We start from the raw sequence: 12307 nt of genomic DNA, 5'->3' as shown, positions 1-12307 counted from the left end.
ATAATATCCCCCCTTCCTTCCCGCCTTTTTAAAAAAGTTGTTTTTTAAAAACAGCCTGCCCACTCCCGCTCCGACAGCCCACACCAACCATATTATGATGTGGGCAGTGTATTATCAGGGTCCATTGGCTTGTTAACAAGCTCAATTGACCCTTGAGTATTTACTTAATATGGTGGGCAGGCTACAAATTTTGGCTCCTGCCCACATACCATGTTATGGGGGTGAGCTCAGGGTGGGTGGGAATCTGGAGTGGTTGGAACACACCCTATTTTATGTGCACCCCACCGCCAAAAACACAGGGGCATGTAAAATCCAGCCAGTTGTGATGAATAAATACAACTGCTTTCTTTCTTTCTCATTCTGCCTTTAAATAAATACTGAGACACATTTAATTTGCGTTTATTAAAAGAAAACATTTTTCAGCATCCAGTACAACAGCTGAATTAGCGACATTCAGTACACACGAAAATACAATCTTATATAATCAGGGAATGAATGTACAATTGAGTTCTAATACCAGACCCCAAAATAAACAACTGTGGAGATGGAATGGGTCTGGGCTGCACAATATCCTGCACATTGCTCTAGAGTCTAAGTAGCTTCTCAGTAAAGACACAGAGCTTTACAATTATTTGTTTTTTACAAAAAGATGGCTCATGTGAAGGACTCAGACATTTGTGACGTTACAGAATCTCAGTGCACTGCCTTGCTACAAATACTGCTCCCCCTTCACAGATGCTGTTTTCTTAAAATGTGACCTGGAATTTAAGAGAAGAAACAAAATGTCAGGAACACAGAGAAATTCTCTGACAACACAGCTTCAACCTGGGAAATTCATACCGAAAGTTCACTGCCAATATCCACGGTAAACCTACGGTACTTCATGGATGATCTGCCTTTGCACATTCTACGAGCAACTGGTTTCATTTGTGAGATCTGTATTCTCTGCATCTCCACTATCGGTCATTTTTTAAAATCATTTTAAACACCATAATTACATCGTTGTCCCTCTACCTTCTAAATTCAAAGCGAAATGTGTTTATGCATGGATAGAGAGTGGGATTAGACTAGATGGCTGATGTAAAGTGAAACACCATATGGCTTGATGGGTCAAATGGCTCATTTCAATCCTGTAACATTCTATGATTCTATGTCCAACATACAGTCGGGTACTCTAGAATTTTATACTAGGACAACACTCAGGCCTTGATCAGGACGATGTTTGCTTGATGCTTTCTGAATCTCTGTGTATCATTGATATCCTCTACATTGGAGAGACCAAACACAGACTGGGTGACTGCTTTGCAGAACACCTTCGGTCTGTCCACAAGCATGACCCAGACCTCCCTGTCGCTTGCCATTTCAACACACCACCCTGCTCTCATGCCCACATGTCCATCCTTGGCCTGCTGCAATGTTTCAGTGAAGCTCAACGCAAACTGGAGGAACAGCACCTCATCTTCCGACTAGGCACTTTACAGCCTTCTGGACTGAATATTGAGTTCAACAACTTTAGATCATGAACTCTCTCCTCCATCCCCACCCCCTTTCTGATCCCCCTTTTTCCAATAATTTATATATATTTTTCTTTTCCCACCTATTTCCATTATTTTTAAATGTATTTCCATGCGTTGTTTTATCTCTACCTTTTAGCCTATTTCGATCCCTTCTCCCCACCTCACCCCTACTAGGGCTATCTGTACCTTGCTCATCCTGCTTTCTACCCCTAATGTCACCATTAGCACATTTCTTAGCTAATATCACCACCGTCAACACCTCTTTGTCCTTTTGCCTATGACATCCTTTGGCAATCTCCACCTATCACTGGCCCACTATCCAGCTCTACCCATCCCACCCCCCGCCCCCCCCACCCCCCTTAATCCAGCTTATATTTCATCTCTTTTCTATTTTTCCTTAGTTCTGATGAAGGGTCATTTGGACTCGAAATGTTAATATATTCCTCTCCGCAGATGCTGTCAGACCTGCTGAGTTTTTCCAGGTATTTTTATTTTTGTTTTTGTTTTGGATTTCCAGCATCTGCAGTTTTTTGCTTTTATATTACATTGATATGGACCTGTTGTGTACCAGCAACACTTTCAGGTATTATTTATATAGTCTGCCAATCATTGCCACTTTTAAAAAATATATGAATTCTCGGGAAGTGGTCATCACTGGTAAAGTTGGCATTTATTGCCCAACACTAATAACTGCGCAACTTGTTAAGCTATTTCAGAAGGCAGTTAAGAATCAGCCACATTGATGTGTTCTTATATTCCCATGTGTGGAACTCAAGTTGCATATCAGCCAGAATGGCTAAGAACAGTGGGTTTCCTCCTAGTGAAATCAGATGGATTTTTAACAACATACCAGTTTCTTTTATAGGATCATAGGGGCAAGGCTAAGCCATTCACCGATTCAAGCCCATTTGCCTTTCAATGAGATTATGACTGACCCGTGACCTAACTGCATATACCCATCTTTGCCCCATATCTGTTAATGCCTTTGGCTAACAAAAATCTATCAATCTCAGTTTTAAATTAACATCTGATCCAGCATCAACTGTCATTTGAGGAAGAGACTAAAGATGTGTTTTCAATGTCTGGCTTTAATTTTTAGATTACGCTGTTTAGTCCTAGACCCCCCCAACAAGAGGAAATAGGTTCACCCATATTACACTATCTGTTCCCCTCAATGTCTATTTTTTTTAATTTCCAGATTTCTTAAGCTAAATTCAATTTTTCAAGCTGTCATGGTGGGATTTGAACTCATATTCTCTAGGTTACAAACCTAGTTAACCCTACAATTGCAGAAAGCACAAGTGCTCATTGTGTTAAAAGCAAAATACTGCGGATGCTGGAAATCTGAAACAAAAACAGAAAATGCTGGAGAAACTCAGCAGGTCTAACAGTGCCTGTGGAGACAAAAAAAAGCAGTTAACGTTTTGAGTCCGTATGATGTCTTCAGGGCTAAAGAGAAGTAAAGATGTGATTAAATGTATACTGTTTAAGCGGGGGGGGCGTGTAGCAGGTGAAGCTGCAGCATGGGTGGACTGGCCTTCTATCCAGCTTTGCCTGCCCACCCCCCCCTTAAACAGTATAAATTTCATCACATCTTTACTTCTCCTTAGCTCTGAAGAAGGGTCATACAGACTCAAAATGTTAACTGCTTTTTTTGTCTCCACAGGCGCTGTTAGACCTGCTGAGTTTTTCCAGCATTTTCTGTTTTTGTTTCAATGCTTATTGGGTGAGGTTTGTGAATATTTGGTAAGATCAACACCCTATGTTTATAGAGTAGGAAAATCCAACAGCGCACGTTCTCCCGATTGGAATCCAGCCAAGCCCAGCCGGAAAGTACAAGTGCGATGACATTGGATCAGCGTCAGCTGTACAAAATGATTGAGCTACATGGTAGCAATCATTGTCCAAGCCTCTAATAGCTACCTGGGTGAGTTGCCTTGGCAACACCTAGCACACTTGGAGCTGAACCCAAGGATGAGGGAGCACCTATAGGAGGACTTAGAGACAATCAGTTAAAAAGAACAGATGCACTGAGGAGTCGATATTTTTCTTTTATTCATTCATGGGATGTGGGTGTTGTTGGCAAGGCCAGCATTTATTGCCCTTCCCTGGTAGATCTTGAGAAGGTGGTGGTGAGCCACCCTCTTGAACTGCTGCAGTCCATGTGGTGTAGGTACACCTACAGTGCTGTTAGGGAGGGAGTTCCAGGATTTTGACCCGGTGACAGTGAAGGAACAGCAATATAGTTCCAAGTCAGGATGGTGTGTGGCTTGGAAGGGAAATTGCAGCCTGTGGTGTTCCCATTATTCTGCTGCCCTTGTCCTTCTAGGTGGTAGATATTGTGGGTTTGGAAGGTGCTGTTGAATGACCTTGGCTAGTTGCTACAGTGCACCTTGTCTCATTTGCTAGATTCATTTCAGTGGGTTTTGCTTAAGGAAAATATAAAAACACAAATACGATCATTTTGAAGTTATTCAGCCACTTTATTTGTGTGGTGAAATTATTGCCAATCTTAAAGTTTTAACAATTTTAATTATTGCCAACTCTGGGTGGCTGTATTCATCACATGATTTCCCACCTTCAACTAACCTGCCCTTACTACCAGCATAGGTCACTCGAAATGTCAATCATCACAGTGCACCATCTTCCAAGCCAATTGGAAAACAAAGAGACTCTTTGCTACTTGACCGTCAGTCATCTCCAATATTTTTATAATTAATAAATGGAAGTTTTGAAGAAAATTTTAAAGATGCACAATTTTTTAATGGCCCGACGATGTTTCTCCTAATTTGCTGGCAGAAATATTCTGGAGATTGATCTTTAATTTCTGCAGATACCAGGACGCTCCTGGAAAGTTTGACAAGCCTCAGTTTTAAGCTGAGCTCTGGGCATGAACTATTTTTATGTGAGTTGTATTTCAGACGTACTCTTTGACAGTGGATGGCTGAGACGATCTGTAGTATGACTGGCCCCTCCTTTCTTCGTTTGGACAGGAACAGCAGAGGAAAGATCCTCCCAGAATAGTGAGGCTTGCAGCTGCCCACCCTACAAACAGGGCCGAACCAAATTCATACCTGCAAAAGCCAACAAGGACAAGGTCAAAGTTCAGAGTGCGGACTACACCAACCTTGTAACAAAGCAAACACTTAGACCTCAGTAATCTTTTGCTTTGCTTTAAAGAAAGATTTAAATATGCTAAAATAAAAATCATTATATTAATAATTATATGGCTAGGTCCTCCTATAACATTTATTTCTAAAGCCAAATTATTAAACTTACAGTATTTTTTCACTGAGTATTACCCTTTCCCCGCCTCTCCCTACCACCCAACGCCCCTTTCCCCACCCACCACTCCAACCACCGTCTTTCTCTCTCCCTGCCCTTAAATACACACTCACATTGGATTATGGCTTCCCCTCTGGTACCTCACTAAAAGACTATTTTTTACACATGAGGCCAGACAGTGAGTGTTATCTTTCCAAAGTGTAGGGTATCGCATCCTTGGCTAGCTCTCAGCCAACATCCACACACAAATACATTCAAGAATGAATCAGCAACAGAAGCGGCAACCCTGCTCCTAATCTGAGGAGTGCTGAGATTGATTGTTAGGGCCTAAACTACTGGCTAGTTTGAGAGTTAGGGTTACCAACCCTCCAGGATTGTCCTGGAGTCTCCAGGAATTAAAGAAAAAAATCCTTTAAGCAACCAGGGAGTAATATCTTTAAAAAAATATTTTATTTTTATTTTCTTGGAAGAGTTAAGTTTAATATTTATAAATATGTTGGTGAAGGGAAGTTTTCTGTTTAACTGAATGGGAAAGATGAAGGAACTAGGCCATGAGGTGAAACCTCCAGGAATAAGTCCAACCAAAGTTGGCAACCCTAACCCTGCACGGAAGTGATTGTATTTTGATAGAGTCAGCATTTGGGCTAAGTTGTGATGTTCCCCATTTTGAAATAGCATGCTGACACTCAGTGTCTGGGATCACACTTAAAAGGTGGACATTTGGTGCTCCTACTAACCTGTATCAGGAGAAAATGTATTATCCCTGAGGCTTGTGCCAACTTGTCTTCATGCTACATGGATGTTAAGTTTCCCCTCCTGTTTCTGTACTTGAGCAAAATCCACTCCAGTGTCAAAAATGAAAACTGAAATATCAGACATGGCCCGATCTGTGCAACCCACTAGCCACCCCCCAATCCTGTCTCGCTGCTCTGTACCTGGCATTGACCGGCGTTAAAGGGTCAAAGAATTCGTTTGAAACTTTAGTTGCATACCAGGATACCGCCACCAGGGTGCAGAGTCCTGTGGAACAGACAACAGGCAGGAGTCAGGGGTCAGTTTTCAGTCAGGCATCGAGTCAATGGCAAACACGTGACCAATTAGTACACTGCAGCCTACACAGGATGAAAATGTGTCAGTACTGCAGCATTGGACAGCTGAACGAATACAAAGCGTTTCATTTATCTTCAAGCATCCCGGTCAGAGCCACACACTTTGGTTGCTCAAATGAATCCCAGGTTCCGTCCGTGCTGAGCTTCCCATTCCCAGCTGAACTGGTAGAGACACTAGAGTTGATCTCCATGCCCCTTGGTTAGAAAGAGGGAGAAGTCTGACCTCCCATCCTCTGTACAGTGACCTTGCTGGAAAATTGACATGGATGGGCCTCAGGGAAGGGCAAGCTCAACCATAGCTCCCTGTGGATGAACAGTCTGCCAATACTGATGGTTGAGGCTCCTTCATGGAGAATGATCACCGGGTGGCCATACTGGAGTATCGTGCCCCCAGTAGAATTAGACCCCAGCAGGAACTCATGCCTTTGGGAGAGGAGGGGACAATATTGAAACTGCATAAGAACAGTTTGGTAGATCAATCAGTATATGGGTGAACAATGTATCTATTCTATGGTCGCATTCTTAGTTTGTTGTCTCACTGTGCTTAGTCAGAAATAAATATTAGTAGCAAATACAAAGAAAGAAAAACTTGCACTTAAATAACACTTTTCATGACTAGCAGACATCTCAAGCACATTAGAGCCAATTAAGTACTTTATAAAATGTGGTCACCATTGTAATGTACAAAACATAGCAGCCAACATGTGCACAGCAAGCTCCCACAAACAGTAATGTGATGCTGACCAGATAATCTGTTTTTTGTGATGTTGATTGAGGGATAAATATTGGTCAGGACCCAGGGATAGCTCCCCTGCTCTTCTTTGAAAAATAGTGGCATGAAGTTTTTTACATCCACCTGAGAGGGCAGAAGGGATCTCGGTATAACCTTTCATTCAAAAGAAAGCACCTCCAACAGTGCAGCACTCCCTCAGTACTGCAGCGGAGTGTCGGCCTTGATCTTTGTGCTCAAGTCCTGGAGTGGGACTTGAACCAACAACTTTGTGACTAAGAGGAAGGAGTGCTACCCACTGAGTCACAACCGGTACAATGAATGGCTTTAAATATTAAGGGTGAACATCATTAATGTCTTTGCCGCAAACAAATGATTTACAGTAATTAACCCAGGTGAAGGACAAAATCCCACAGTGCAGGAAATCGCCGAGTTTGAAAAGAGTAAGGAGAATATTGAGGTAAATAAGGTCATTTTTGATTATTCTAGTTTTAAAGACCTTCAGATTGTAGGAGGGATGAAAGATTGAGGCAGGTCAAGAGTTCCAGTGTTGTGGTTCTTGAAAAGAATGAGTTGGAGGAGGGGAAAATGTGACAAGTCTTTACTTTAAACACAGTGAGAAAGCAGGGCAGGGGAAGCGGAGAGGCCACTTAGAGCTTTTAATAAACCAAAGAGGCAGTCTGAGCACAACGCCATCAACTGAAAATAAACAAGTTGTGCAATGACAATGTAATCAGACTTAGCAATTCACAATTACGTAGTTAAAATTCCTGAGTCTGGCAATCTTTGTAAGGTTAGAAACATAACGAGGGCATCATAGCACTTAGAGAAAATGGCAACCTGGTCAATGCTTCTGGTACAGCAGTATCTGACACAAACTCCTTTCAATAACTCGATATACGTATTAAAAAGTAAACTTTAAACTCACCAGCCATGAGAAAAAGCACCCCTCCTGAGACTGCAACCCTGCTTTTGGTGAGTGGGTTATTGTCTCCTACTTTTGTGCACTTCATTCCCACGACACTAACAATGATGCCAATAAAGCCAAGGACAACTGAAACAATCATCAGGGCCCGGGACGCCTGGATGTGGGCTGAAAATGGGAAAAGGCGCAGAGGGGGAAATTAATAACAATGGAGCATTCAGTCCTTATCCAGGCATATCAGGAATTCATTTAAATTCATTTTACACAATACAATGTCCACCAATTCAATTCATGAAATAGATAGTGGGAAAAAAAATTCCTAAAATCATCAAACATAAACTTTCATCACACACAAATGTAACTTTTCTGATTCTACAGTCAAGAATTTTGTGCTCACTATAAGACTTTCGCGTCTGAATACTTTAAGAATAGAACTGCTAAAATAAGATTTTAAAATGTGTTGAATATTCTTTTATCTACCTTAAAGGGTTCAATTCTATATTTTATTTAGTTGTTGGGGGTAATGTATGTTTCTGTGGTTCATTTTGCAAATCCACTTTAAGTATATCTCAGTCTCAAGTTTCAATTGGTAAAACTTAGTGACAAATAGTAAGTTGGTAGGACAGAACTTGAGTATTGCTGAAAAAAGACACTTTGTCGAAACTTTTTATCTTGCACTCATCAGGACAATCACAAAAATACCCATTTCAGGAAAAGCAACAACTTCATACTGTATGAGAAGAGAGTGCTGATTGGTTGGCAAGTGGACTCTGATTGTCAGAGGCTTGTTTTCCCTAATATTGATAATCTGGTGATTGTCCTGATGAGTGCAAGATGAAAAGCTTCAACATCTCTTTCTTCAGCAAAGTTTAATGAGTGTGAACAGCCAGGGCAGGTACACCTGAGGACAGGAAATGTTGGAAAATACTCAGCAGGTCAGGTGGTGTCTGTGCAGAGAGGGAGAGTGAGTCAACGTTTCACATTGCTGACCTTTCAAAAAGATCATTGACCTGGAACATTAACTCTGTTTCTCTCTCCACAGGTGCTGCCAGACCTGTTATTTCCAGCATTTTCTGTCTTTATTTCAGATTTCCAGCACCTGCGGTATTTTGCTTTTGTAACGTGACACACCAATTTCCACCCACCTCCATCGAATAAAATCTTATTTTAGCAGTTCTATTCTTAAAAGTATTCAGACGCGAAAATCTTATAGTGATGCATGTTTCAGACTGCCCCTCCAGGTGAAAGTTGCAATCTAACTTGGATTTTAAGATTAGATCTTGGGAATTCACTCTGCCTCTGCTGTGTCGAGTTGCCAACTGCGGTTGGGCATATTCCTGGAGGTTTCATTCTAAGACCTTCCACATCCGAACGCCCCATCCCCAGAGGTCATTTCACTGCTGGTCCATCCTCACATGCTCTTCGTTACTAGATTGGACAGTTCTTGATTCTCCATCAGTCCCCCCGCCCCCCCCCCCCCCCCCCAAATACTTCTACAGCTAATAACTGAGAGTTCAAAGAAAGTGAAAGCAACGCGTTTTTTAAGCCCCCTATGATTTATCTCCCAGCAAGGGATTAGCTTTAATTCCTGGAAAGTCTAGGTTAATACTGGAGAGTTGGCAATCCCTGTTGAGGGGATGAAACAAAAGGCCTGGCAGATTCTAATCGCTTTACTGTAGTAATCCCCCAGGGAATAACAAGTTTTGCAGGAGCGAGTAAACGAATAAGCACATGCGAACTTTGCAATTAGCTCTCTTCATTTATGAAGGAATCGGAGATCAAAAATTGCTTGGAAATCGCATGGAGCGTTGTTTAGACAAAAGGGGAGGCATTTTGTCGTTCGAACGGGCGATGTTTGAAACTGTTCTATTTCACAGTCCATTTCAAACCCGTGTCAATTTCCATTCGAAGCCCGGAAACCCCCCGCTTGTCAGTTTCACTGATAAATGCGGACATCAAACACACGCAGATCACAAGTCAACAGGCAGTAATGTCACAGTGAGCGCACATCACAAGCCGCTCAGTCCCCTGCTCCTTGCGCTCCTGTTACTCACCGTCCAGTAGCAACAATGAGTCATACACTTTGCATTGAACTTGTCCGGTGCTTTGTGAGGCGCAGGACATCCACAGACCCTCGTACAGCCCCACGGCTGTGATAATCGCATCCCCGGCATACGAAGACTGTTTCCATTGGGGCAGCGCCGTGGTAGAAATAATCCCGACCCATCCTCCCAGCGCCAAGAAATAGCCAAGCAGCTGAAACCCTGAATTTGCCATGGCGAATTCCTTCTCCTGTTCCCCCAAGTTTCAAACTCTCCAGTCAAGGGATCAGTCTCCAGGGCGTGCAGGGTCTCATCAACGTGGTCAAACGGAGGGGACTTCAATTAGGAGATGGGGTAATGGTGCGAAATGCCCCAGAGATTGATAACGGATTTTGTGTTCTGGCCAGCAGCAGGCAGTTTGAAACACCAGAGCCAGGTCATAAATTTCTCAGTAACAAAAAGCCTTTTAACGCGTTGAGAGCAGAAGGAGCCGGTCAAAGGCGATTGGCTCCCTGTGCATTTCAGCAACACCCTCTAGGAGCTGTGAACTTGGTTGTCAACAAGGGAACGACCCCCCACCCTCAGGACCAGCCCCTCACCACTCACTGTCACACAGTCAAACTGCATGTTGTAATAGATCTACATATGTTATATTTCGAATTCCTCATTCTATGACACTTAAATATTTCAATGCTTTCCTTCCAGTCTATCTGCTCTCCTCTCCTGCACCTTGAATTATGGGTCACAATGGCTCTCCTTCAAACTGGGAGTTGAGATTATAAGTGTCGCTGGGCTGTTTGATTGTGCAGACAGTCACAATCTGAATCTCACGCTGTTCTCCCGCCAACAACCTCAACTGTACAATTTGCAGCGATGGTCATGGTGGGCACAGTTGCTGCAACCATTAAACAATCACCTAGGGTGGCAGCATTTGGTGGGGGAGGGTGTGAAATACTGAACTGAAACTACATCGAGCTTTAAAATGATATGAGCAACTTTCTACGAGTGCCTGAAGTTTCCACAGTTGATTCTGAAAGCCTGGAATTTTCTGAAGCATCCCCACCCACCAGCCACCCCTGCGCATGCTCGTTATAAACCTCCAATGACTGCAACCCCATCCTCTCTGTGTTTATTGATCCACCAATCAATACCTTCCCTTCCCCCTTTCTGCTCACTGATCCGCCAATGACAGCTTCCCTTTTCCCCGCTCCGCGCCCACCCCAGGTGTTTGCTGATCCTCCATTCACAGCCTCCCGTTTCCCTCCACGCACTCGCTGGCCATCCAATCACTGGCTTTCCCTTTCCTTGCCCCCTCTCGCACGTGCTCACTGATCCTCAATTCACAGTTTCCCCCCCCTTTCTCACTCTCTGCCGCCGCTCATGCCCGTTACCTAAGAGTTCCGTGTTTACAATCAATCTGAAAGCTCCTGGCTGATCTCGTGCTGATGCGGGTGTTGAGGTCTCATGAGAGATGCGGGAGTCCACGAATCTAGTGAATGTTACCAAGGGCACAGGCCGGCTGAGGGCAGGCCACAGATAATAACTCCCTGTGAGTTTGGCAAGTTTCAACAGTTGTGAGAGTGGGGGACTGACAGGGAACAAGTGTCAGCTCCATTTTACTGTATACATTTTTGAAAGTTAATTGTGGGGGTTGGTTTGTAAGGCTGAAGGTTTGCCTAGGGCACCTAATACTCTTGCACCAGCCCTGATGGTGGGGGAGTGGATAATGATCAGGGGCAGCTCATGTTCCCCTGAGGGAATTGAGTATCAAACTGCAAATCCTTTCAATACGCCTATGGCAGGCAATAAGAGTGGGAGAGATTCCTGGTCAGCCATGTGATGGGAAGAACATTGGAGCATCTACCATCACTACCCATGGCTTCGGACTACAATGTGCATGTAAAAGTGCATGTTGTCACAGCAACTCAGACTCCCTGAGTGAACTGTGATATGGCCAGCCCCCCGGCGAGGTCCCCCAGTTTTGTTATGCTCCCAGGTGAGGAGGGATGAACTGGCTCCCCTTCTTTATTCAACCCTCTCGGTTGGTCGCAACAAGGTTAATTTGAAAAGGATCCTGTTTCTCATGGATACCTTTTCTCAGTCCAAATGTATTTATGTTTTAAAAGGAGCCAATTTAACCAGGCTTTCTTGAGTCAAAGAAAGAGAAAAAAATGAATAAAAATGCAGCACACACGCACACAGATTAGAAATGAGAAGATGAGTCCAAAAAAAGAAGTTAAAAAATATATACAAATCAGTCTTTGGATTGTCCGTGGGGAGTAGATGGTGAAATGTTGTGGCCGTTAAGTTTGGTGATTCCGGTAGAGCTGACTTTGGCAGTTGAGCAGTTGGTTTGGAGACTTTTGGTTCTGCAGGTTAGTTGAAGGAGTTTTCTATTTGACTGTGGCTTTGTTGACTTTCCTCCCAACAACAGAGAAAGACTTTTTTTTTTACCTGCAAGCTGCAGGGATGCCTAGTTGATGTTCTTCAACTGTGACCTTCACAGCACACACTAACACACCAGATCAGCTTTGCAGCTGGCTTTTTAACCTTTTTTCTTGTGTATTCCTGGAAGGGAAAAACAAACTTGTCTTTAGCCCAGAATCTGCTTTCTTTCAACTCAGACCTTTTCCATATTCTGAGATCTCAACAAGAGATGGTTTCTGCTGAGATAGTAATCAGTCTCCATTGTCTCTGCA

General features: G+C 43.2%; 1 protein-coding gene across 1 annotated transcript; it reads right to left on the bottom strand.

The window, feature by feature from the left end:
* Positions 1-383: 383 nt before the first annotated feature.
* cldn19 (claudin 19) lies at positions 384-9990 on the bottom strand. The gene is made up of 5 exons (XM_078558199.1): positions 9621-9990; positions 7570-7734; positions 5738-5822; positions 4445-4591; positions 384-758 (listed from the first exon to the last, which is right to left on the bottom strand). The coding sequence occupies exons 1-5, from the start codon at positions 9841-9843 to the stop codon at positions 710-712; spliced, it is 669 nt and encodes a 222-aa protein (XP_078414325.1). The 5' UTR covers positions 9844-9990; the 3' UTR covers positions 384-709.
* Between the last annotated feature and the right edge of the window lie 2317 nt (positions 9991-12307).

Source organism: Cetorhinus maximus, chromosome 15, assembly GCF_964194155.1.
Source record: "Cetorhinus maximus chromosome 15, sCetMax3.hap1.1, whole genome shotgun sequence".
NCBI classification, from domain to species: domain Eukaryota; kingdom Metazoa; phylum Chordata; class Chondrichthyes; order Lamniformes; family Cetorhinidae; genus Cetorhinus; species Cetorhinus maximus.
Note: the sequence above shows the minus strand (reverse complement) of the source record. Positions and strands in the feature narration are given on the sequence as shown.